General features: G+C 47.6%; 1 protein-coding gene across 1 annotated transcript; it reads right to left on the bottom strand.

Moving 5' to 3' along the window:
- Positions 1-16: 16 nt before the first annotated feature.
- STYXL1 (serine/threonine/tyrosine interacting-like 1) lies at positions 17-27,609 on the bottom strand. Its single transcript, XM_015408033.1, is given in 11 exon segments — positions 17-243; positions 3,441-3,550; positions 5,740-5,837; positions 7,746-7,798; positions 7,800-7,892; positions 14,068-14,213; positions 16,329-16,385; positions 19,717-19,861; positions 20,357-20,418; positions 26,582-26,859; positions 27,475-27,609. Coding segments are annotated over 10 exon segments (999 nt in total). The 5' UTR covers positions 26,685-26,859; positions 27,475-27,609; the 3' UTR covers positions 17-111.
- Positions 27,610-27,946: the final 337 nt, after the last annotated feature.

Below are 27,946 nucleotides of genomic sequence, written 5' to 3'. Positions count from 1 at the left end.
GAGATTTAAAAAAAGAAAAGAAGAGCTTCCTGAAAGCAACCCCCCCCCAAAAAAAAGACCATTGCCCCTACAATCAACATTCCAGAACCCTTATTTGCCAGCTGCCTTTGGTCAGTAAAAAGGTTCAGAGACATCAGTGATTGTTGCCACGTAGATCCGGCGTTCCCACTCTGATAGCTGTTGCACAAAACCCCGGTTTGGCCGCATGTTCGTTTTGCACTTCTGGACATAGCTCCAAGCGTTCTACAAAGACAGTCCGAGAGCTTGGGTTGGTCATGAGGAACTACATAACAGTTTCTCCATCAACCTCTGCACAGGGGTAGGCTTAGCTCATGATCTCAAAGAATGAACTTGGCCAGCCTTCTAGACTATAACAGTGAAGGTGGGTCATGAAGATCTATCTAAGGGCAAAACTAGATGTTATGGTGTGGACGGCAATGCTGTTTAAACACTGGCACTTGAAAAGGCACAGGAGGTGGGAAACAAAATATCATAAGGTCCCTCGTGGCATTTTTAAATGGCCGAGTTCAGCTCTAAAATGCCACTGTAACGCCTAGTCTGGCCCTACTATCTGCTGGATGTTCAGTGCCATCCTACATCTGTACAGGGCTATTTTTGGGCAGGAACGCACCAGAACGGAGTTCCGGCTGGCTTCTGAGTAGGCCACGCCTACAGCCAAAACCTCTGAACATGCCTGGGTTCCCTGCCCAATCTTCTCTAGGTGACCCACAGCCGCAGGGCACCTGGAGAATATTGGGCAGGGAATGCAAGCATGTCTGCCTACCTGCCTGCCCTCCCCTTCTCCAGCCAGCCTGCCCGCCTCCACGGGTTGGCTGGAGAGGAGAAGGGGAGGCGGGCAGACATACCCCCTTTTCCCCTAAGCCTCTCCGCTTTTGCAGAGAAACTCAGGAAAGGGGGGGGGATTTAAATGCCTTTCTTTCCCTTCCCCAGGGAAGGGGGTGTGGCCTAATATGCTAATGAGTTTCTCCTGTTGGATGTGGCCTATTATGCTAATGAGTTCCTGCTGGGCTTTTTCTACAAAAAAAGCCTTGCATCTGCATATTCAGAACTAAGTCCGCTGTATTCAAGGGCATCTATGTCCCAAGAAAGCGTGAATAGGATTGCAGCCTTGGACAGAAAATTCTGCTTAAGACACATTGCACATTTCCTCAGAAGGGAGTGACAAGTAAGAATGCAATACTGGCCACACTGGTTCGTACTATTTGTTTCAGTGGCTCAGAGAAGAATTGAAAAGTCGGCCTGAGACAGCTCCCCCTCCCCAATTACAGGCCAGGGGGTAGGCAGGGAAAGAAACTAAACTTCAGTTGGTTTAATCCAGCAAGTGATAGCAGGTCCCAGGCTCCGCTTCTCAGGATCTGGGAGATTGTAGGTTGATACAAGAGAGGCAAAGTTCGACTATGGTTGCTTCCACATGGGGACAGCTTCCCGTTCAGCTCTTGCATTCACAATGGCAACAGAACTTCCAGACACTGGGGTATTCCTTGACGTATCCCCCCAATGCCTCCCATTTGCCTCCCCCCACTAGTAGGCTTTTCGCCAGCTGTTACTTTTTAAATGGATAGTTATATCGCTATCTCTCCTTATATATAACTAGCAGTAAAGCCCGTTGTGAAAGCAATACAACGAGATCTAGAAAGAGGCTCTGGGGCAGTGCTCTGGCTTTGGGCAAACAGTGTCAATTTGCTGTGGTGACCTCAGCAGGGTATAATGACAGAGTCCACTGTTTTCTCCAGAGGAACTGATCTCTGCTACCTGAAGAGCAGTTGTAATTGTGAGTAATCTGTAGCCCTCACCTGGAGATTGGCAGCAATTGTTACCCAGGACAAAATGGCTGGTTTGGAGGGTGGAGTCTATGGCATTCTACCTGTCTGAGGTCCCACCCCTCTGCAAACCCCACCCTCTCCAGGCTCCACCCCTCAAATCCCCAGGAATTTGTCAGCATGTAGTTGGCAACCCCATCTCCTTCCCAGCTAGCCACCAACCTACCATTATCTGCCCCTTTGACTTCAGCTGACTTCTGCCCCCCCCCGCAAGGCAGTTGGAATGTCAGTTGCATATGGAACCTGCTGTATTCTGGTGGTGTGCAGGTCCCAGGTTCATGTTTTAAAAGCAGACTGACACTGTTTGCCCAAAGCCAGAGCACTCTCCCAGAGCCTCTTTCTAGCTCTCGTTGTATTTATTTCCACAACGGGCCTTATTTCTAGTAATGTAATGATGCTATAGTGATCCAGCTACTACCAGTTAAAAAAATAGACAGTAAAAAGCATGTAGGCTGTGGAAGGGAGAAACAGCATCGAATGTGAGCAGGGAAGGGTGGGAATCTGTACCTTCCTGTCCACACTTTTCCCAAATCCACTTTGGGTCTAATTTTTTTCAGGAAAGATCATATCAAAGTAGATTGGGGGGAAACACACAACAGAGTTGGGGGAAACCTGTAAGGACGGCGACTGCACAACAAATGTTAGACTGAAGTCCTGCCCCCAACCCCCCCCCCCCCAGGGGTTTGGGGGGGGGGGGGGGGACTACAGAGCAAGACCTCCACATGGAGGAAATCTATACCTCCAAGCAAGCCAGAGCCATGTCCCTGAAGGTGAGAACAAGACTAACTTTTTTTTTTTTTGCATGTCTTCGTTAACCAGTTACTTGGGTAGCCAATTTCACTTATCTCTTAAGTACCTGGTGGTGGACATTGTGCCCCATTCTGAGAGTGACCCACAATGACCAGTCCATAGGCTTTTCCAGCAGTTGGGTTACCAAATCCCAGCTTTCACAGTTATGTGGAAGTACCCTAACAATCTGGACACTCAAGCCAGGCAGCATAACCCAAGTATTGATCCATCCCGTTTGGTGTGCTACTGACTAGTCATACAGTGAATTGTGTTCGATTCAGGTGGGGTAGCCGTGCTGGTCTGAAACAGAGCAAAGTTTGAGTCAAGGGGCACCTTTAAGACCAACAATGTGTGCATGAACACTTCTTTATATACATTGAAACAGACTTCCTCAAGCCTTACATAAATGTAGACCAAGGGTGAGGGGAGGGTTGGCTGCCAGGAAGGGCTAGTGAGAGTCAAGATGCACAAGTAACTGAGCAACAAAGATATGCATCTTGGCTCTAACTAGCTCTTCCTGGCAACTAACCCCTCCGCACCTCTATATGTAAGGTCTGAGGAAGTCTGTTTCAGTGTAGCTGAAGTGTGTCTGTACACAAAAGCTTATGCCCAGAATTAAACTTTGCTGATCTTAAAGGTGCCACTGGACTCAAAGTTTGTTCCAATGAATTGTGTTGTCATGTTCTTCGCTGTTTATTGTAAATGGATCTGGATTTTTGGCATCGCCTTGAATGCCTGATAGTGGTTGGAGAGAAGCTATAAAACTGAAAAAGGTTGTCTTTTTCCCCATTCCCCTGTAGATGCACCTACTTTTAAGTAAAGGCTGCATGAGTGGATGAGGTAGGCCATCACCGCAGTGCTGCACCTGCTTATCCCCAAGACGGAGAAAACCAGGACTCCTCCATGAGGTACATGACGATCTGGAGGAAGAAAAAAAAGAAAAACTTTTATTACATTGCTTCGATGCTAATTTGAAAAGAACAAGCTCCAGGAAGAGAGGAGTTCTGTTTTAAAGTCAACTTGTACTGTGAGAAAAAGTCAGCATGGGGGCTACAGCCTTCTCCCATTATTTGCCCCCAGCAACTGGTATTCAGAAGTCTGCTACTGCTAAACATGAAGGATCTATGTAGGTACTATCGCAAATAGCCACTGGAGTGAGGCCTGAGCCGGCTTTTGGAATTCAGGTTTGTTCCCAAAACTGCTGGAAGGAACTTGGCTGCCTGAGAGCTGTCCAAATCCTGCCGCTTTAATAAACTTCATGTAGAAAATGTGGACAGGGACAGCTTTGCCTACTTCTCCCATAATGCTCTCGCTTAGGGTCGCCCAGTGAAGTCACAGTGCAGTATTCTCAGGATGGGTGAAAGGAAGTCCTTCGTGCAATGCAGGATCATCTTGTGGAAATTGCTGCTGCACACCGTGGGGATGGCCTCTTTTTTTAATGCCTCTTTTTAAAAATTGCTTTCCAAGTGGGCTAAAGCCAATTCATGGAGGACGAAATGCCTATCAGTGGCAATTGACCATGATGGTGGAATGGAACTTCCATGGTCAGAGCCAGTGTACCTCTGAATAACAATTTGTTGTTGTTGTTCAGTTGCACAGTCGAGTCCGACTCTTCGCGACCCCATGGACCAGATCCCGCCAGGCCCTCCTGTCTTCCGCTGTCCTCTGAAGTTTGCTCAATTTCATGTTCGTTGCATCGATGACACTGTCTAACCATCTCATCCTTTGCCGTCCCCGTCTTCTTTGACCTTCAATCTTTCCCAGCATCAGGGTCTTCTCCAGTGATTGCTCCCTTCTCATTTGGTGGCCAAAGTATTTGAGCTTCAGTTTCATTATCTGGCCTTCCAGGGAACAGTCAGGGTTGATTTCTTTTAGGATTGACTGATTTGATCTTCTTGCAGTCCAAGGGACTCTCAAGAGTCTTCTCCAGCACCATAGTTCAAAAGAATCTATTCTTCAGCGCTCGGCCTCATAGCCATACATGACTACTGGGAATACCATTGCTTTGACCATGCAGACTTTTGTTGGCAGGGAGATGTCTCTACTTTTTATCATGCTGTTTAGATTCGCCATCGCTTTCCTCCCAAGGAGCAGGCGTCTTTTAATTTCATGGCTGCAGTCACAGTCTGCGGTGATTTGGGATCCCAGGAACGTGAAGTCTGTCACTACTTCCACGACTTCCCCTTCTATTTGCCAAGGAGTGATGGGGCTGGATGCCATGATCTTAGTTTTTTTGATGTTGAACTTCAAGGCCACTTTTGCGCTCTCCTCTTTTACCCTGAGCAAGAGGCTCTTTAGGTCCTCTTCACTTTCTGCCATTAGAGTGGTATTGTCTGCATATCTGAGGTTGTTGATCTTTTCCCCAGCAATCTTAATTCCAGCTTGTGATTCATCCAGGCCAGCATTTCGCATGATGTACTCTGCATATATATTAAATAAGCAAGGTGACCAGGATAACAATTACTGGGGAACAAACAAAGATAGAATGTCTCTTGCTAATGTGTTTCCCAGAAGCACCTGGCTAGACGTGTGAAAACAGGATCCTGGACTAGTAAGTCCATTGGTTTATCCAGCCGGGCTCTTAGGTTATTAATTTGTAGCCAGCTAACATCTTGCCTTGCCTCTTGCTAATCATCTTGGACATCCATCTGCTCAGCACAAACCACTGGCTTCAAGTCTTTATTGCCTGCTGCCTCCAGAACATTCAAGCCCAAAAGAAAAGACCTCAGCAAGTCAACCAGTCAGGAAGCCCAGCCAGTTTCTTGTATTGTAGCTGGATCTCTAAGATCTTGACTGACATTCAGCCTGACATCAGCTGGAAGCATTATGTAAATCATCAGAGATCTCGGTAAGCCAGCCAGTCAGGGAGCCTTGCAAGCTTCTTCTATTGTTGCGAGACCTCTCAGATCTTTATCGACCATTCAGCCGGGCATTTGGCTGGGAGCATTATGTAAATCCATCGCACTCCTGTGACTTCCAGTCTCGGGACAATCTGTTGCAATCTGTAGCCAGCAAATCAGGGGAATGAGATTGTCCTGTCTGAAGGATATGTGTCCCTTGCCCACCATAATTGGGACACTGGGGAGGGAGAACGTTTTGATCTACTCACCAACAAAGTGGCAGATTTTTCCAAAATAGGGGAACATATCTGCCTCTGGAGAATCCGCAATAGGTATGTGAAGGAGGTCCTCACTATCTTCTGGGAAGCTAAGAAAGAGCAAAGAGAAAATCTGTTCAGGTGCTTGGGAAATCCAGGAAAGTGGTATTGAGCGTGTTTCAAACAATCACCAGGTCGGTAAGAAGATCAGGCAGATTCCAGCTGATAGGTTTGTGATAGCAAAGCTCTATTTGGCACGAAATAGAATAAATTACAGCTCCAAATATGACAAGGAAGAGACCACACCAGACAACAGGGAGTAAGATTTTTCCATTGGAACCACTGGATGTAGATAGACTTAAACTTCAGGCCTATTGACAGCCATCCTGGAGCACTGCGGCTTGAGGCAATGCCTTCCTAAAGGAAACCACAGCTTCTTAGTGCCCAAGCACCTTTATGATTAAGTGACTACATTTGTAAAGCCTAAACAAAAACTGGGTGCAGGTTATAGGACTGCAGAAATCTGACACAGAGCTAAAACAAAGAAGCTTCTAAACGCAACACATTAAATGCCGTTCTCCCGAGTCCTCGTCCCACACTCCTAACCACTCCACCACACCAACCAAGGGCTAAAACAACAGCATTGTATGCACTAGAGAAAGGTTTACGGCAGCTGGCTCCTTTGCTGTGGATGCGTGGGCCAATACACATTTTTATTATGGACGAGTAACTTTTCTGGGCTCTATTGCAAGGCTGGAGGAGCAGCCCCGTTCAGTGCTGCTATCACCTTGGACCAGGGGTGTCAAACATAAGGCCTGGGAGCTCGAACCAGCCCATCCGGAAGAAGAGGAGAAGAAGAGATTGGATTTATCCCCCGCCCTTCACTACCCAAAGGAGCCTCAGAGCAGCTTACAAACTCCTTTCCCTTCCCCTCCCCACAACAGACACCCTGTGAGGGAGGTGGGGCTGAGAGAGCTCTGACAGAAACAGCTCTTTTTCAAGGACAGCTCTTATTAGAACTATGGCTTTCCCAAGGTCATCCAGCAGGTGCAAGTGGAGGAGTGGGGAATCAAACCCGGTTCTCCCAGATTACAGTCCGCGCGTCTAACCACTACACCAAACTGGCTCTCCGGGGCTCTTATGTGGCCCAAGAGCAACTGGTGCGAGGGAGGGAACAGGAGGCTGTTTGGTTGGAAGTGGAGCCACTCCAATTGTGGCTTCAGCACGGTGGAACAACCTCGTCTGCACCAGTCAAGCAGAACCCCTTCACTTCAGGAATAGCCTCACTGGAAAGTTGGGAGCCACCGCAGTCACATTCATACCTTTCCACTCGGCCTGCAGCTCCAGGGATGCTGTCCCGGATGGCCGCAGGGATCAGCGTTCACACATGGGGGGGTGCAGATGATCCTCTGTTGGGGCCTGCTGGCAACCAGCTCTGCTGCCATATTACTGCCCCTCCCCCATGCAGCAGCTGGGCTTTGGCCCATGGGGGGCATTCTTTGGCAGTTTCTTCCACACATCACAGGCCTAGTCCTGCTTAGGGTTGCCAAATCGTTCTTACCTTGCGGCGGGGGGCTCCCGTTCAGCGTCTTGAGCGCGCACGCGCGCCGCATGCACATCACCCAGATGTGACGTGATGACGCCGGGCACGCTGGGGGCGGGGCCACAGCCATTTGAGGGGAAAACTCTATGTTTTCCCCTCAAATGGCTGTGGCCCCGCCCCCAGCGTGCCCGGCGTCATCACGTCACATCCGGGTGACGTGCACGCCGGGGTGGGGTTTCCCCCGGGGCCCGATTCCGTGGCGGCGGAAATCGGGCCTCCAAAGCAGGGGGAAATCCACCCCCCGGGGGGAATTGGCAGCCCTAGTCCTGCTACCGATCACATGACTTGGTGGCCAGGCCTCCCCGCCCCGTAGACCATCCGGCACACAGCCCGTCCCGACAAAGTGACATTTACGTCAGATCCAGCCCTCATAACAAATGAGTTCGACGCCTCTGCCTCAGACCACGCGACTCACACTAAGTCCTTCTCCTCGGAGATGTTGATATGGGCTATGATTTTCAGGTCCTTCTTGTAGCTTCCGATCGCCGGCTTGCCTGTAATCTCCCATGTACAGCTTCTTCGGAATGATCTCAACTGGGTAAGGCAGCAATTCCTCTAGTTCCTGTGGAAGAATCAAAAGGTACAATGAAGGGCACACTTCTGAAATCGGAAGCCCGCCAAATCAATCAAAGTTCAAGTTCTGGGCTGGGTCGGAGGGCTTAAAAGACTTGTGTACAATCCACTCAGAAGCTTTAAAGTTGCTTAAACGGGCGCTTACTTTTCCTGTTGCAGTCAACCAGGCTGCTTATGTGGGGTTGGACCGTGGTCCCAGGGCAGCCTGGCATCCTAACATTTTAAGACTGTGGGGCCTCCTTGACTGCTACAGCCCACTGTTAATAAAATGGACCCGAGCAACCTCAATAGTAAATGATATTTAGGGGAACAGCAATACAATAGACATATAAGAACAGATATAAATTGCTGCAAAGTTCACACATTACAATAGGGAGAACAATAAATTGTCGTCCGAAATTTAGACTTGTTAAGCTGTGAGCTGTTGAAGCCTTGCTGGATAAGATTGATATCACTACTGAATGTAAAAAAGACAGCCTGAGAACTGAATTCTGGTTGATAAAGAGTTCTCGAAACGAACAACCACTCGAGATGTTCGTCTCTCTGCATTAGTTGATGTCATCTTTGGTTCATGACGTCTTGTGCTCTGTAGAGCAAAAGAATTAAAACATCACGAAGCGTCATTGTTGTCACGTTTATTAGTGTCTATCTATTGCAATATGTGAACTTTGCAGCAATTTATATCTGTTCTTATATGATGAAATGGACCCAACAGCATGCAAGCAGGGGAAAGGGGCGGTCACTCAGAGGCACAGTTTGACGGCAGAGGGCTGAGGCTCAAGCTGTGATGGTGGAAGGTGTGAGGCTCATCACCGGTGGAAGAACCGTAAGACCACAGATCTTGGGGGAAACCATCCACGGTTGTACAGCCACTGCCAGTCAGAGGAAACAATATGGAGCAGGAGCTTCTTTGCATATTAGGCCACACACCCCTAGTGTAGCCAATCCTCCAAGAGCTTACAGAGCTCTTCTTACTGGGGCTACTGCAAGCTCTTGGAGGATTGGCTACACTAGGGGTGTGTGGCCTAATATGCAAAGGAGCTCCTGCTACCAGTAGAGCCCTGAATAAAACAGATTAGAGGAGGAGGAGGAGGAGGAGATTTATACCCCACCCTTCACTCGGAGTCTCAGAGCGGCTTCCAATCTCCTTCCGTTCCTCTTCCCATGACAGACCCCGCTGTGAGGTAGGTGGGGCTGAGAGAACTCTGAGAACTGCTCTTGAGAGAATTGCTCTGAGAGAACTTGTGCCTGACCCAAGGTCACCCAGAGAAGAAAAAGAGTTGGTTTTATACCCCGCCCTTCACTACCCAAAGGAATCTCGGAGCGGCTTACAAATCACCTTCCCTTCCTCTCCCCACAACAGGCACCCTGTGAGGTAGGTGGGGCTGAGAGAGTTCTGAGAGGACTGTGACTGACTCAAGGTCACCCAGCTGGCTGCATGGGTAGGAGGAGAAGGGAATCATTATCAAACCCAGTTCTCCAGATTAGAGTCCACCGCTCTTAACCACTACACCAGAGGATCATAAAAAAAGAAGAAGAAGAGATTGGATTTATACCCCGCCCTTCACTACTCAAAGGTGTCTCAGAGCGGCTTACAAACTCCTTTCTCTTCCCTTCCCCACAACAGGCACCCTGTGAGGTAGGTGGGGCTGGGAGAGCTCTGACAGAAACTGCTCTTTTTCGAGGACAGCTCTTATCAGAACTATGGCTTGCCCAAGGTCATCCAGCCAGGTGCAAGTGGAGGAGTGGGGAATCAAACCCGGTTCTCCCAGATTAGAGTCCGCGCACTTAACCATTACACCAAAAGGGAGACAATGGGACTTTCTTGCCTAACCTTTTATTGGGAAGAGCTCTGGCCCAGCAGTAATGATCCCTGTGAGGATCCAGTTAAAGAATCTCAGGTAGCAAAGCGCTGGGGGAAGTCCTTTCTCTGCCTGAGACCCTGGAGAGCTGCTTGCCATTTAGAAGAGAAAGAACAAGACCGGGGGCCAATGATCTGAATCAGCAAAAAGCAGTCTCAGGCATAGACGGGGCTGTTGTTCGGGGTTTCAAAGGAACCCACCTGAGGGCAAGCGTGGTCTCAAATGGGATACATCTTGCATATATGAAACTGGCCTTGTACCACGGCAGTGTTCCCTCTAAGCTGAGTTAGTGTGAGCTAGCTCACAGTTTTTTAGCCTCTGGCTCACACATTTTTGTCTTCGCTCCGGAAGGGTGGCTCCAGAGCAAACCAATTCATGCAGTAGCCAAATCACCTGCTCACAGCTTTAATGCCAATCGCTCACAAAGTAGAATTTTTGCTCGCAGGACTCCATAGCTTAGAGGGAGCACTGGTCCGCGTAGTTCAGTTCTGTCTACTGTGGCTGGTGGCAGCTCTTCTGCAATGAAGGATCGTTCTGCACACCCTGGGAACTGAAACTAGGACCCTCAACATGGAAAGCAGGCAATCTGCACTGAGTCGTCACGTAATGGGAAAGGAATCCAGAGTCCCTCTTGAGACCTTACTTCATGTAAGTAAACATTTGCATGGCCTATCTCGCTCTGCCGCCTCACCTTAATTCATTTCTTTGGAGACAACCTCCATGGAAGTCTAAAAGTGCATTCACCCACAACTCTGTTGGTATCCTTTTCATCTATATTTACACCACCTCTCATCAACGGAGACCCAAAGCAGCTTACAACATCGTTCTTCCTTCCTCCATTTTATAATAGTGAGGTAGGCTGGCCCCGGCTCCATGGCAAGCGGAGATCCGAACCTGGGTCTCCCAGATCCTACTCTGACACTTTACCCACCACACCACGCTGGGTCTCAGCTAGAGATGTAAAATTTCTGGAAATTTTGAAGCTCGGGAAAAAACCCGGGTTTTTTCTGTTTTTTCCGGGAAAAAACGGAAATTTTTGGAAAAATTGAAAAAAATGCTACCTTGGCATTTCTTTTGTCTTTTCTAGATTGAAAGTCATTCTGTTACTTTAGGAACATAAAATATGACTATGGACATTTTTACTTGGCATTAAATTATCACAACTAGCGTATTATAGTGTATCCAAACAATTATTACAAACAGAATACCCACCCACATGCAAAAACAAAACTGAAACTTTTTTATTTTCTTCTGACAATCGCACCTCCTAAAGGAAGAAATGCATCTTGTTCTTGCATTGGAGAGTTCAGTTTGTGACCTAGGACTTGCTTGTCCTCAGTGCACAGAAATTAGATCAATCTGATATATGAGAAATGATTTGGAAAATATTTGAACACCTTATCTTAAAATATTTTATTCATCATGTTAAAATAAAATGTTCCATAATCATTTTTTTTCTTTTCTTTTTTCAATTTTTCCAATTTTTCAGAAAAAAACAAAAAGGCTTCAGGAAAACCCCCGTTTTTTCCCCGAATTTTTCCGGGTTTTTTTCCGGGCCTTCACATCTCTAGTCTCAGTTGTCCTTTAAAAGTCGCTATAAAACCCAACTTCTGCTCAGCAGCAGATTTTTGTCTGGGCAGTTTGAGCTTAAGAGCTGAAACTTTCCTGCATGCAGTCTCCTAGTTAGGGAAGAGGGCGTCGGCACACATCCCCCGCGTGAGTATGAGCATCAGGATCGATTAAGCAACACAAGCACACCGAGGCTCATTTGCATGCTTAATCCGACTTGTCCGGCACAGGATTCGGATTCCTTCCCCCTCACCCCCAGCAGGGCCCCAGGCTCAAGCAGATAATCAATCTGCGGGTGTGTGAGGAATGTAGGCTACTTTTTAAAAAAATGTTAAGAGTGACACAAGCAAAAAGTGATCAAAGAAGCTGCAGCCGAGAGCAACATATTGATTGGATGTGATTTCTAGAGCAGCCTTGCCCAGCTTTGAGATTGCAGGGTTGTCCCTCCAGAAGTCTGGGGAGGGAGGATGGTGCACGAACTGGCAGCAGCTGCGTGGGAAACAGGGACGGCATCTAGAGCATGATGGAGACAGCACCTGTACTGCAACCGTCCCCATTACCAGGGATGGTGCCTACTTTCTGGCCTCCGCCCCAATCAATCACTGTTCCTATTTCATCCTGATTTATTCATTGGCTATAGAAGGATGTCTGCGGAGGGTTGGCAACCCTTGGCTAGCTACCAGTGGGAGCCCTACTGGGCTCTGGGGAGGAAGTGGGAAAAACAGGAAGTGACATCACCAAATTCCCGTACCGTGGCTGGAAGTGACCTCATGCATTGTGTGACACTATTTTCCCTTCCCGCTGCTCACTCACGCTGAAAGCGAGTAACTAGCATCCCTATGACCAGTCATAATTGTTGCGAGAACTACTGGCGTTCTCATTCTTCAGTGTCCTGGTTCTTTCCCCGTGTCTCTAGGTGAGCAAAGGGTGGCCACGGGGGGCACATGTATCCGGCCCTCAGAAACACCTGCCGGACTATAGCACTGACCAGTGGGCAGATACTCTGGAAGAACGGATACATGGTATGCCAGCTGAACGTCGCGAAGAATAGCAAAGCAGGACAGAGGGCTGCATCTGGGTCTCTGCCATACCAGGAGCACGGTGCAAGGGGAGAGTGGCCTAAGCCTCCCCGTCATACAATTTTCCCAATGTGAAACGGCCTTGAGGAGCCACTATTAACCCTACTGGGCATACGTATGTACTTACGATTGCCAGGTCTGACTCAAGAAATATCTGGGGACTTTGGGGGTGGAGCCAGAAGCCGGGATGTGACATCACTTTTGTGATTTGCTAGGTTTGCCACGTGAGGCCGACGAGCCAGAAGGGAGTTCTGGACATCACATTTAAAGGGACCCCATTCCTTTTAAATGCTTTCCCTCCGTTGGAAATAACTGAGGATGGGGGCACCTTCTTTTGGGGCTCACAGAACTGGATCCCCCAGGTCCAATCTTTTTGAAACTTGGGGTTTTTTTCAGGAGAGACACCACCAACTAGGCTGAAAATCTGGTGCCTCTACCCAGGGGTCGTTTCGTAGAAAAAGAGCTAGGGGAACTCATTAGCATATGCCACACCCCCTGACATCAGGGGCCCGGCGGTGGACCTGCAAGGCCGGCGGGAGTGCAAGGAAGCCCCGCCAAGGCCCTCCCAGGCAGGCAGGGGTGGGGAGAGGCGGGGAGGAAGCAACTTACCCTCCCTCTTCTCCTGCCTCCGCCTGGCTGAATGAGGGCTGGAAGCGGGGCGGCCGCAAGCAGGGGGCGGGGCTTCGACGTGTGCCCCGCCCGGGAGAACTGCGATCCCCCGCAATCCCCCCCGAAATGACCTCTGCCTCTACCTCAAAAAACAGCCCCCCCCCCCGAGCCCCAGATACCCATGGATCGATTCTCCATTATGCCCTATGGGGACTGGTTTGCATAGAGTATAATGGAGCGCCATCCCCCCCCCCACTTTCTGAAGTGGGAGGAGGGGCTCCAAACCAGTGGATCCCCTGCCCCCAACTGGGGATTGGTGACCCTATATGTACTGAAGGCTATATATCTCATTATCTGGCAACCACAGCCTGTGAATCAGCCTTTGGACTAACAAGTGTGTCCCCTGTTTTCATCCCCAAAACACTGTACAGGATTGCCAGTACATCTCACCCCGCACTTGAAACAAGCATTCATTTTGCTTCTCTCTGCCTCTATGCACATACATACACACCTCCTGGCTATGAACCCAGCATGGAGTTTCACCACATACACGGACAGGCTTATTAAAACCATGTTTTCCATACTTCTGGCAATGTTTAGCTTTTTATTCCATTTCTTTTAAACCACGCTGTTATTTGAATTTGCAATGCCGCTCACAGCAATGGGTGTGCGTACGCTCAAGTAGCTTTGGGACGGTCACAAGGACCACCCAATCAATACTCAGCAAAACCAGGTGGGGCGACAGTGACTTTGTGATGAACACAAGGGCCAGCCAATCAATAGCCAGCTCAACTGGTTGAGTAGTTTCATGACTCTCACGATGCCCGGCCCATCGGCATCCTGAACTATCAGATTCTCCTGGGCCTGATTCATTCGGGAACTCTGTATGTCCCACCAAGGGCTGCAAAAAGCACAAGTTCCCCCAACGTGGCACAAACATAAACAAATGTAAAATAGATGACAGCATTCCAGCAGAACAAAGAAAAAGACTCTACAAATCCCTTTGTCTGAGTGAGACACGGAAGCAACATTCTTTCCCTCTCACCTGAGGCATCCAGAATACCTTCTCAGTCCTCAGGAAATGGTAACAGGCGGTGAAGCGCTCATACCCGCCTCTCAGGACCTGGACAGGGAAGCGGGTATACCGCTGCATGACTCTGGCGCAGCGTGCGGCAGATCCGTGTTTGGCATCTGCAGACAGAAGCAAACGAGCGGCGGTTGCAATGGGTGCCCCTTGCCGGCACCCTCCCTGAACGGGCTATTTCCTCCTAGGTTTCCCCTAGGACAGTGATGGCGAACCTTTTAGAGACCGAGTGCCCAAACTGCGACCCAAAACCCACTTATTTATCGCAAAGTGCCAACACGGCAATTTAACCTGAATACTGAGGTTTTACTTTAGAAAAAACAACTCACACATTAGCTTAAGATGATCCAAACAAAGGAAGGAAAGCAATCCCAAATGCTTTCATTTACTTAAAATGATTTGGCAGAGAATTCGACACTTTAATGATGGTCTGGGCCTGTTTGGGGTGATGGCACGCATGCCCACAGAGAGGGCTCTGAGTGCCACCTCTGGCTCCCGTGCCATAGGTTCGCCACCACTGTTCTAGGACCCTGGAGAGCAGAGGTCAGGCTTTAGCACTTTGGCCGCCCTGGTCTCTTCAACATCCCTCTCAGCTTTTCCACGCTTGAGAGATAAACCAGGAGTCGCATTCCACCTGGAGGATGATTAAGAGCCAGTGCTTGCCACAAGGCTGGCTGTAGGATTCTATGAGATACCGAGTGTCCAGGGGCCATTCTCTCCCCACTACATGTTTGGAGGTTTTAATGACTATATCATGTTTTTAATGCTCTACTTGTGTTAATTAATTATGTTCATGTTTGTTGTACCCCGCTCTGAGCTCGCTGTGCAGGGAGAGCGGGCTAGAAATTAAATAAACAAACAAACAAATAAATAATACTTGGCCTCCTCACACAACTGTGACAAATAGCACCCCTCAAAGTAATTTTCGGTCACAACATGTATCCATTACAGTTGCCTGTGCCACAGATTACCCCTGTAAATGCCTTCCCTATGTGACCCTTTCCCTAGCATCTGGAGCTCTGTCTCAAACCCTCCTTTGAATCTAGTTATATTGGCTTCCCTGCTTCACCCTGCTCTCTCCTGTTATACTATCCGATCAGAGATTACCGGTAGTGATTTTCGCCCACTACCCAGTATCTGGTCCACTGTGGGCACACTTCTATGTAGACCTTACAGGAGCATTGTGCACCTATGCCTGATTGCCATCTGGTATGTTGTATTATTTGTTTGTTTCATATAACTTAATTGGAAGAATGTTTTAACTATTTTAATTGTTTTATCCAGGGCTCTTTTTGTAGAAAAAGCCCAGCAGGAACTCATTAGCATAATAGGCCACACCCAACAGCAGAAACTCACTAGGATTGGCTACATTAGGGGTGTGTGGCCTAACATGCAAAGGAGTTCCTGCTACAAAAAAAGCCCTGGGTTTTGACAACAAACAAGGTAAACAGAATAAGAAGGGAAAGGTGGGTGTGGCTGGATGACCACACTTCTGGTAACATGGGGGTGCGGCCTAATGTGCTACTGAGCTGTGCTGTCAGGGTGTGGCCTAATATGCTAATGAGTTTCTGCTGGGCGTGGCCAACTCAGGAGCCAGCCGGAACACCGTTCCTGCCCAAAAAGAGCCCTGGTTTTATCCATTTGTTGTAACCAGCCCTGAGCCCTGCGTTGTGTGGGAGAGCGGGAAAGTAATCCAATTAATTAACAATTATTTTTTAAAAGTCTCTTCTCCCCCTGCTGTGCCGCAGTCCTGATCGAAACTGGACTACAAGCATGGACGGCTTCAAGACGGAAATGGATAAGCATATGGAGCAGAGGTCCACCAGTGGCTATTAGCCACAAGGTATAGATAGGGACTCTCAGTCTGGGGCAAGTGACACCCTGTATTCTTGATGTTCGGGGGGAGGGAATAACAGTGGGAGGGCTTCTGGTGTCCTGGCCCCACTGGTGGACCTCCTGATAGCACCTGGCATTTTTGGCCACTGTGTGACACAGAGTGTTGGACTGGATGGGCCACTGGCCCGATCCAGCATTGGCTTCTCTTATGTTCTTATGCTCTTATGGACTCCTGTGCACTTGGGAATTCAGTGGGAATGTTTGCGTGTGAGAGCATGGGAGTTGGGATGGGGGAACCCAGACACGCCCCGTCTGATTTGGACCACAGGCTCTGTAACAACTCTCAGCCTGACACCGCAGCAAATGAAACAAAACTCTCAACTTACTAAATTTAGGTGACAGTTTGCGTTTCTGAAGCAAGGCTTCTGGATCCCCTTCGCAGTCTAAGTGGGGGGGGGGAAAAAGATTAGTTAGGAATTGACTGGAAGGATCTGCTGCTAGCCCGCGCAGAGGAAGACACCACCTTCCTCTCGTAACTATGTGCTGAGAGGAAGAGGAACAAGAGGAGGCGAGATCACTCAGTAGCAAAGAAGATCCTCTTCCAGCACAGACTGGTTCAGAAATCCTTTTCCTACCAAAACTTTCCTGCTCTTTCTCCCTCTTCCCTGAGTCCAGCACAATCTGAATGGAGGAATGATTTTATTTATGGCGAAAGCCAGCACTTTTAAAACAGACAAAATCAAAGTAGGTTAAACAAGAAAACCAATAAAACAGTTATAAAAATATAAAATAATAAAATTTAACATGCAGGTATGAGGACATGAAGGAGCTGCGGTGGCTCAAGTGGTTAAGACGCTGAACTGCAGGCTGTGGAAGGTCGGTAGCTCAGCAGTTCGAGACTCGGGTGCTGCATGACGGAGTGAGCTCCCGTCTCTAGTTCCAGCTCCTGCCAACCTAGCAGTTCGAAAGCAAGAAATTGCAAGTAGATAAATAGGTACCACTTCGGTGGGAAGGTAACAGCGTTCCGTGCGCCTTGGTGTTTAGTCATGCCGGCCACATGAGCACGGAAACGTCTTCGGACAGCGCTGGCTCTTCGGCTTTGAAATGGAGATGTGCACCGCAACCCTAGAGTCAGATTCGACTGGCTTTCGAGCAAGGGTACCTTTACCTTATGAGGACATGGCAATTATGACGGACATAGCCATTGTAACATACATATAAAATAGCTAAAAGCCAAACATTTACTTGGCGGAGCTGCTAATAACCTTTTGGTTCTTAAGGCAAGCCAACCAAATTTGGCTAATTTAAGTATAACCTCAGGGTGCCTATAATTCAGAAAATTCTTCAGGAGTTGCATTTTTTGACTGGAAGTGAGAGGAATAGTTGTGGAAAACGGAAGGGTATCAGGATACTTGTTATACGCCTTGCAATCATATATGACCAGGGGTCATTTCGTAGAAAAAGAGGTGCAGGAGCTCATTAGCATGACTCATTAGCATAACATATTTGCATATGCCACACCCCCGACATCACTGGAAGTGTGTCAGAAGGCAACACCCACCACTCAGGCTCCACTGGACAGTTTTGGATTGCTAGCTATTGGGGGGGGGGGGGATGGCGGATCTGGGCCTTGTCTGTCCTTGCAGAGGAGGGAGAGCTTGTACCTGAATAAAACCTGGTCTTAAAGGTGCCACTGGACTGTTTTGGACTGGGGGGGAGCGGGGCTCTGCAACTTACCTGGCTGCTTCTTGCTCTGACTAAGGGCTGCTGGGAGCAGGGGGTGGGGCTTGTTGCATGTGCCCGCCCCCTGGGCTCTTTACTGCCAGAGCTCCGCTCCTGTGTGCTCCTGCAGGAAATGACCCCTGTATATGACATGCATTAAGGTTTCCGTGCCTTCATTACAACAAGGGCATAATCTGGCTTGACCTTCATCAACGTCTGACCACCCTCCCTAGTCCTCCACCTATGCAAAAGTTCCCCTTTGCCCTCTCTTTCCCCACAACCTGGCCCATCTGCCTCCCAACTCTTGTCCTTCAATGCTTTTTTGTGTGCACCTTAACTACCATCATGGTACCATCATAATTCAGCCTCCTCCCCCTTTCTGGCACAGGACTGATATATTCCAGGCTTGCAGGTCAGTGGGTTTCATGCCACTGCTGGGGGTTAATGGAAGGCTCCAGGTCTGCAGAGGCTGTAGATCTAGTCCAGCATCCTACAACAGCCAAACAAGCTGCCTTGGAAATCCAGAAAACCTCCCCCCCCCAGCCCCAAATGCTGCCGAGATCAACTGGGATTGCACTTTCTGTGTCGCGCCCTGTCCGCCCCCGGCAGCCACTGCCCACATTCTCCACCACGTTGTCATGCCCCATCTGCCCCCCCAGGGGAAAGGCCACCTTTACTGTAGCACTCCTGATGTTGGGTCGCACCCCCTCACCTGGCTCCCCCCCCCCCCGCCGGAACACCTTCTGCCACAACGTGGGCGTCCGGCATGTGTTTTTTTAAACAAATATTTTATTTTTTATAAAACATTGCAACGACCAAACACACAAATATATAACACGCAAAGACATAAATGTATGTATGGGATGTGTGTGTTCAGCTACATTATCAGTTTACATGCTTGAATACTTCACACCAGGGCTATTTTTGTAGAAAAAGCCCAGCAGGAACTCGTTAGCATAATAGGCCATACCCAACAGCAGGAACTCATTAGCATATTAGGCCACACCGACAGCACAGCTCATTTGCATATTAGGCCATACCCCCGTGTTACCCGGTATGGTCATCCAGCCACACCCACCTATTGCTTCTTATTCTCTTTACCTTGTTTGTTGTCAAAACCCAGGGCTTTTTGCATGTTAGGCCACACACCCCTAATTGTAGCCAATCCTAATGAGTTTCTGCTGTTGAGTGTGGCCTATTATGCTAATGAGTTCCTGCTGGGCGTGGCCAGCTTGGGAGCCAGCTGGAACTCCGTTCCTGTGCGTTCCTGCCCCAAAATAGCCCTGCTTCACACCATATTTGTTTTCCATGTTCCACCTTATGTTCTTAGAAAGTTCTTCTGCATACTTTTAAGTATCGGTTTTTATAATCTATGAAAGGTTGTATGTCTGTATACTTCATCTATTATATTCTTCAGTTCATTTCAAAATCTAAAACCATGTGATTTCACACATACACAAGCATTTACATAGGTATCTAAAGAATAGGGGATTTCATTACCTCGTCAGATTACCTATTTAAATACCTCAACATTTGTTTTTCAAATTTCACCTTATATTCTTTGAGTCCAGCGTTTTTCATCTTCACTAGAGCCTCCTTTTACCCCGCCTCCTCCCTCTTGTGGACCTGACTGACCCTCCCTCAGTGGAGCTGGCCCCTGCCCATCACCGGAAGCTGGGCACCAGTGGGCCACAGAAGTGATTGGTGGGGCTGTGGCCAGTGGGACTGTAGTGTGTTCTCTTCTCACAGCCCTGCTGCTGCCCCCAGGCATTATCCATGCAAAGCCGTGCCTTCTCCTCCATATGAAAAAGTAACACAACAGGGAAAAGGCTAGACTAGAACCTTGATAAGCTAGTTTTCTGTGTGCTTGCGATTTCCCCCCCACCATTCACATGAGCTCCTACCTACGATCTGAAGAGGGACAGCCCAGGAAAACTCTTCCTGCCTCCTCAGTGAGAACTAGCTTCGTGTGGAATCTTGTGTGAACCAGGCCTATCACACAGAAGCAGCTGGCCTGCTTAACAACAATAAGAACGGCAGGGGCAGGAATACCTTTCAGTTCTTCATCCAGTTCTGGTAAGTCATAATCCATGTCAAAAGCAGCTTCCAGGGAATCCGTTCTGCCATCGTACACGATGCAGTATTGGACGCACTCCAAGTCGATGGACTGCGGAGGGGTGTATTTGCCTAACAGATTCTTTAAAGCACAAACACAAGAAACCAGAGTATTAAGTACTGTGTGCTAAGATATTTTGGGTCCCCATTGGGTGGAAAAGTTGTGTATACAAGAATTAAAATAAAATAACAGAGCAGAAGTCTAGTCAAACAGGGGCCCAGACTGATCTTTAATTTAGCAGGAATTTTAATTTAGCAGGAATTTGGGGGCCTGGCATCACCAAGAGGTGTTGAGACCCCGACCGTAGTGCCCTTAATTATAATTATATAGCTCTGTTTTTATCAAATTCTGTTTCAATTGTTTTATATTTTGTGTGAGCCGCCCTGAGCCTGCCTTGGCAGGGAGGGCAGGATATAAATTAAATTAATAAATAAAAAATCTTACCCCACAGCCCCCCCAAGCCTTGCCTCACAGCAGTGCCGGTGCCAGCTTAGCTGAAAAGCACGTACTGAAAGATTCCAGCCAAACCACAGATAACCCAAACTGATGGCCAACATGTCCAAAAACACAACTCACCTGTTTCACTCTTAGGGCTGTTATCAGGTGGCTTTCGTAGTACTCCCGCTTAGTACGAGCATCTGAGAATTAACAGCATACAAGCAAAAAGGCAGACAGGTCAATGGATCAATCCCCTGAAGCAAGGATGCATAACTAACTGAAGGTGCCTAGACAGAACCTGCGTCCCATCCCGATTCCTCTTAGTCCTTTTCTCTTCCTATGCCAGGCTGGGAGCAACAGGTGAGTCTCTCCCATCAAGATTATTATTTTTTAAACCTGAATTGTTGGCAGTACTGATGGGCCTTGAACTCCTAATCAAAAGGTGTGCCCAAAAAGTAAATTCTGCAAATATACATAAAATGGACAGCTCTACTGATATAGCAAGACACCTCTAGTCTAAAAAGTAAGCCTTTTTCAGTATAACAGTGAAATATGCCTTTACATTTTTTACTTGTGTGTGTGTGTGTGATGGATGTTGGATTTTGGGGGGATGCTGTGTGATATTGCTATGGACCCATGCCCCTTATGGATCTGATAGCTTAAAGTGGCACCCCTTGAACTGGGCCTGGAAATTCACTGGTAAGCAGTGGAGCCTGTAGAATACTGGTCCGGGGTGTTCTCTATAGCTAATACAAAAGCTGGTCTACCATATTCAAAATCTTTTGAAATTTCCAAACTGCCTTTATTGCAGTTTGGAAATTTCAGCTGCCTCCTGAAAGCCAGTGTGGGGCAATGGTTAGAGCATCAGACTAGGGTGTGGGAAGCCCTGATTCAAATACCAACTCTGCTTACGAAAGCTTGCCGGGCGACCATGGACCAGTAACTCTCCCTCAGCCTCACCTACCTCATAGGGCTGATGTATGCTGCTTTGGGTCCCCATTGTGGGTGAGAGCAGGGCATAAATATATAAAGAAACAACAATAAAGAAAACCGATTGCAGGGGGTTGGACTAGATGACCCTGGAGATCCCTTCCAACTCTATGATTCTATGATACAAGGCAACAATTAGGTGCATTGCGGTAAACTGGTCTGAAAACTTTTTTAAAAAAAATAACTGTACACACATTTAGTAAAGAAAGTAATTTATAAGCAGAGACAAACCAGACAAAGGACTAATTTGTTTTTCGTAGCGCACCAGCAGATCTCTCCCAACACATATTTGAGGAATTTCTGGCATGGAGTACAAAACCCTTGAGGCTTTGGCCGTAGCGGAAGAAGCCAGCTCGGTGGGCCTATAAATGGCATTGTCGGAGTGCCTGCACGGGATTATCGACAAGTATACAGGGTGACTGACACACACGAGTGGGAGAAGACAGGGTCAGCCAGCTCTTTCCTGAGCATTCCTCCACCCTCTTGATAAGTCACGATTCCTGTCCCAGGATTTCCTCTCCGATAAAATCAGGAAATCAGTGTTGCCATGTTGGCCCCAGGCAATGAGCAGCTCCTGGACCTGTGTACAAATGCCAAGGCTCAGGCGCAGACTCAGTGAAGGGAGAGATCATGTCGCGCAGTGGTTAGAGTGCTAAACCGGGGAAACCCATCTTAAAATCCATGCTCAGCCAGGCTGCCTGGGTGATCTTGGGCACGTGGCTCTCTCTTGGACACTAACCTAGTGTGCAAGGTTGTTGCTCACAAACAATACCTTTTAATACCCCCAGTTCTCACACCTGTCACTGCCTGAGCTCCCCTTTTACATATTGTTTGGTGTAGTGGTGAAAACTGTCGGACTAGGATCTGGGGGACCCTGGTTTGAATCCTGACTCTGCCATGGAAGCTGGCTGGGGGACATTAGGCCAGTCACGGCCAGCTGAACCTACCTCACAGGGTTGACGTGAGGGTAAAACTGAGAAGAGAATAAAATAAATCGCCTTGGGTCCCCGTTGTCGAGAAAGGCAGGGTTAGAGTTCCTTGATGCAGGAAACTGCCATTGGGGCGTCCTGCAACAACTGTAATGTGCGGGACTGCCCGGAAAGCTAGGGAGTTACTAGCTGCTTGAAATGTAGCTTCAGCTAGGAAGTTACTCCACAGCCTTGGGCACTGTCTCTGTCAGCCCCCCCCCCCATAAATCCATGGTCTTCCACAGTGTAAGCCTGTTTGGGTCCCCATTGAAAAGAAAGGCGGGGTATAAAAAGCCAGAGGGCTCGTTTTATCATATGTGGTGGACATATGAAAAAGCAAAAATGTTTTGGGCTGAGATACATGCAGAAATGGAAAAAATTGTGAAATGTAAATTTAGGAAAGAACCGGAAATATTACTTTTAGGACTTAAGATGGAAGAAGTTAATATGGCAAAAAGGACATTGATGTGGTATATGATCACAACTGCCAGAATGACATACGCTCAATGTTGGAAACAAGACAAGGTCCCTGAAATTGGGGATTGGATAAAAAAACTACTTTTCATGGTTGAAATGGATAAAATGACAAGGAAACTTAATAATTTGGAAGCAAAAGAATTTTTTGCAGACTGGAAAGACTTTAAAGAATATTAGGAGAAATACTGGGATGTAAAGGACAATCTGTTATGCTTTGATAATTATTGAATAGTAAAGGATAGTTGAAAGAAAAGATAAATGTATAAGAATAACAGTTGAAAGATAAGTTACCTATAGATGTGAATAGTGAAAAAGGGAGGTATGAAGAGAATCTAAGAATTGGGCTGGAGGTTGGAGCACTGTGGGAAGCCGAAAAAGGGGGGGGGAGAGGAGGAAAGGATGTATAACAATATAAGCTTTGATATATGTTTGACTTTTTAATTATATCCTAATAAATTGTTTTTGGGGCGGAAAAAAAGAAGAAAGGCGGGGTATAACTTAAAATAAAGCCTCTGCTCTGACTTCTGCATGTCACAGCATTTCCCTCTCCCAGCGATTTCAAAGCAAGAAGGGTGGTTTTTTCCCCTCTTTAAGTTAAAGATATGCTTGGCAAAACCATAATTGTCCTATAATACGTTATCAACAGATCGGAACATACCGCAGGAGCTGCAGGGCGTAAGCTGACAGGTTAGGCACCGCATGGCACCTGCTTGTTTGTGTGAGCACATGCGCGCACACTAGAGACAAGAGGCAGCCATCCGCCCACTCACGGATGTCACTTCTGGAGCACCTGGGGAGAGGGCTAAACCACAAAGAATGACAAGGCAGCCGGTGTGCTCACAGCATTTCAACGAGGCACCTCCAAAAGGGGAGAAAACAGTAACAACACACAGACACTGGTTTACTATGGAAAACAGGGAAGGTCCCTGGTAACTAGAGACAGCTGGAATGTGTGAGAACATGTACACCACCCTGATGTGACAGATAGATATCTGGATTGTGTGTCATGTTTATTCTTTGGGGACAGCTGTGCCTAGTCACATGGAATACAGCTGTTAATGTGGAATGGGCAAGGCTGAAGCCCGGGTGAGGCCGGTGAGGCTGCTACCCCATGGGGAGCACAGGCCTGACCCACTTGAAGATTTAAAAACAAAAACCAGGCTTTGCCATTGGTGATGCGACCGCTTTTGTTTAAAACTTTAGAGGTTGGTTTGAGAATAAGATTTCTTTTTTTAAAACCATCCACAAAGGCCAGTGCCTCCACCCCCCCTTTCCCCAGAAGTGGCAGTGTTCTGGTGACAATGCGCAAATAGGCCCCCCCCGCCCCCCCCCCCCCCCCCGATTCCCACTGGTGCAGGGTGGGCTTTGCAAGATCATAATCACTTGTATGCAAAAATTACTGTGAAAATCCTCATCTCCACTGCTGCTCTGGAAAAAAAAGGGGGGGGTCAGTGGTAACAAGGCAGTAATTATAATGTATTTGCCACGGTGGCACCTCACCTTTGAAGCACCCCCCCCCCCCCCCTGAGATCCACCCGGTACTGAATCCACTTTGTTTTCGTCACCGGGTAGTAGCATTTCTTTGCTTAGCTTCTCAAGTGATGTCAAGATTTTACCTGCCCTGTTTGTTTTTACATCACCAGACACGGTGACTGATTTTTATCTTTTCAATTTTGCATTTGCCTTTTTGTGTATGTGTGTGGGTACTGTTTTCAATGTGGCTTTATGGACTGTTTCACTAGTTGGATATTTTTTAATCTGATTGATATTCTGATCCTAAAGCAGAAGCTGCTTCGAGGGGCAAGTAGGCAGAAATTTGTGAGACATCAACTTTTTAGATCAGTCCTAAATAAATAAACACTATTTGTGTATGGGGAGGAAGGTGGCCCGATTTTGTCAGATCTCGTAAGTCAAGCAGAGTTGGTACATGGAAGGGAGACCACCAAGGAAGACCCTACAGAGGAAGGCGGTGGCAAACCCCCTCTGCTTCTCACTTGTCTTGAAATCCCCTTGCTGGAGGTCACAGAAAGTCACACACAACTTGATGACACTTAACACACACTTGTTTATAAAAGGGATTAGTTTGTTACATCTAGGTAAAAGCTTCCAAAATGAAAAGTAATCCCCTGTCGCATACAAACAATTAATAGTGTCTAAAATGCAAAACAGACACTTGGGCTCAATTATCACTGATTATCTATTCATTTCTTTAAAGCCTCAACTGAAAACACAGCAGTCTCTCCCAGTGAGGAAGGTTAGGCCTCCCAGGTGGTTCTGAGAATGAGGTATAACCTGTGGAATCCCAAGAACCATGTTGTTCTAACACTTTTTTTCTTTTTAAATCCAACAAGTTACTAGCCCTCTGTCATTATCTGGGTTGTGCCACCAGAGGCCTACTAGGTCCAGGGAGCCTGGCTAGCAGTAGATGAGGCTGGGGCTACAACTCCTAGAAGCCCCTGAGAGGTTTTGGAGCCAAAATTGACCAATAGGAAAAGAGGAGGGCTTGGAATAAAATATCTGGTGCAGCAGGAAAAGCTGTTCTTCTTCCCAGGAGCCAGAAGGGACTGAGGCTGCTGTGGGGAAGAGACCCTCATCCTGAGGGAAGGGTGAGTAGTCTAGTGCCACTTGGAATAGTGAGCTAGGGCATTTGATTTCTTTTCTTTTCACCCACTTACTGTTATATTTCTGCACCTTGTTTGTTTGACCTCTTATACAATAAACTATTTTCATTGTTCACTCCTCACGCCTATTATTCAGCCAAAAGGCAGGTCAGAAGGTCTTGGGAGGGTGCTCTGAGCCTTCTCAAGGGAGCCTGGAACCAGAGTGGTGGCAGCGTCAGGTCACCTGAGCCATGACACCCTCGTACACCTAAGACTGTAAGAACACGGGCTGTTTCCATACAATATGGCACCTGGAAACTATGAAGGGTGTGGATGAAAGGCCTGCAAAGTTTAAGGTGCGGGTTCAAGCCCCTGTCCTGCTGCCTAATAAACAACAGATCCTGATTTTGACATGCACTCCTGACTTTCTCTTTCAAAGGGTGGATCCAGCGGAAGAGCAGAACAGATCTTTCTCTGCCTTGCCCTCCCCTTCATCCTGCTACACCTCTCTGAGGACCAGCAGAGCCTCATAAGCCTAATCCGCACCACGGGATCAGGAGTTGCAGCAACAAGAAGGTAAAATTGCCTCCCTCTCCTTTCCTCTCCTGATGCAAGCCGCACGTGGAAGAGTGATTCTTGCCATAGCGCCCTCGTCTTGTGGCATGTTTTGCCGATGAGTCTCTTCCAATTTTCAGATGAGAGCTTTGGGACAAACAGCAGGTTACTCAGGAAAGGTGGGAGAAGATCCACTCTGACAACTCCTTCCATTAACCCTTCTGCTAGATCCAGCCAAACACGAGGTGGGCCTGGGGACAACTAAGCTCTCGAATGCAAAGCAGAAGGCTGGTACAGGTTGGGGGAAAGCAACAGATGAGCAGCATCTTTTCAGGCAGATGTTTGTCAGTTCAAACCCCAGATCAGATCAGAAGCAGCAGAATGGAGAAGACTTCTACTAGAGAGCAATGACCGATCTGAGTAGAATAGACTAATGATTCTTAGTGGGGGTGATGTACAAGTCTTGTGGGGGAGGGAATTCAGAACTTTTGGGGCAGATGGAGGTCCAGCCATTCCATTTTCCACAATTCATGTGCATGTAACTTTTACAACATTATTGTTTTCAAACCAGTTTACAGCATAATGCATCTAATTACAGGCTTGAATCCCACAATTGGTTCTCTATTATTTATTAATCTTAATTTGGATGTTTGTACTCGGCTTTTCTCCCCAGTGGGGACTGGAAGCAGCTTATAACACCATCTTTTATCTTCCTAACACCTCCGTGAGATAGGTTAGGCATACCATTCGCTTTGACCCTTCCCATTACTTACCCAATAAGCATAAATAGTTTGGCTCTGTCAACCTGGAACGTTTTATTGCCTGGTTCAGTATGTTATATAGTTCAGTTGGTTCACACAGCATCACCCCTGCCATCTTGCTGGATGAAAATTATTTAGAAAATCAGAGCACTCCCAAGCAGGCAAATCTGTGTTTGTGGGGTGGGAGCCAACCATGAGTTGCAGCAGTTCTTTCCAACCTGAGTTTGCAGCCTGAAAACCAAGCCACTTTGAGCAGAGCAGAAATGAAGGCGACAAGGTTCTCGTTCAGCCTGAAAATAAAAGAAAAGCATTGACTAGTAGCAACACTTGCAATTTCAGCATCCAAAATATTGCGCACAAATTATCGTGCTGTACTTCTTCCAACAGCCCTGCCAAGTAGGTCAGTATTATTATCCCAATACTGTAGATTTGGTTTGTGCTGATAAGGGTTATTCGCTTAACCACTAGGTTACACCTGCTTCACTGATCATTTTGACTATAGGCACTGGGTTATTAATTTCACACAAATAGAACAAAACATCCAGAAGATACAATGCTGGCCTGCCTTACAGGACTGTTGTAAGGGCTGCAACTAAATAATGCACATTGTGTGCTTTTAAATTATAAAAAGGTATTAATAATAGTAATAATTAAATACAAACTATTCCTCCCTTTAGGCACTGTTCTCGAATGTGCGGTTCGGGATTCCAGTCGCCATGGTAACCATGGTACACTATGACGCCACCCGGCGTTCTGATGCTTTCGTCACAACCACCCTTAACCACGCCCCCACCTTGGAGGCCGGTTCCTAGAAATCAGAGCAGGTCCTATGCCGGAAATGACGCGCGCCTCACTGCCTGCAAACGAGAAAGGCACATTTGCTGATAACGACCTATCTTCCTTACCGTCCCCACGGCCGCCAGCGCCATTCCATACCCATCGGATCACAGTCTCGTTGCTAAGCAAGAGACAACGCGGTAACAAGGCCTGACGGCACACGAGTCTTGACATTTCTCGTGGTATTTTGGGGGACGCCGGTCCGAAACCGGTAACAAGTTATCGCGATATTTTGTGCCATGGCCTTCTGCTAGTGTGGAGAGAGGTACAGGCTCTCGCGAGAGTTGAGATAAGCAAGCTCTCCTTTTTACTGACTTCAGTTCACTATAGTCAGATTTCTTGAAAAATATCCCGGTCACTACCAGTTTTAATTTTAAATAGGGGGGAGATGATAGTAGTGTCGCGAGAGTATCTGTGAAGTATCACAAGAAAAAAGACCCTCGAATCAGCTTTGATATATAGATAGATTAGGTTTCCTTTTGTTTAGTACAGTATACGCGATACTCTCTTTTACTCCCGTACGGCCTGAATGGACTGAAA

The sequence above is a fragment of the Gekko japonicus genome, unplaced genomic scaffold (assembly GCF_001447785.1).
Source record: "Gekko japonicus isolate JY-2015 unplaced genomic scaffold, Gekko_japonicus_V1.1 scaffold1, whole genome shotgun sequence".
Classification (NCBI taxonomy): Eukaryota; Metazoa; Chordata; class Lepidosauria; order Squamata; family Gekkonidae; genus Gekko; species Gekko japonicus.
Note: the sequence above shows the minus strand (reverse complement) of the source record. Positions and strands in the feature narration are given on the sequence as shown.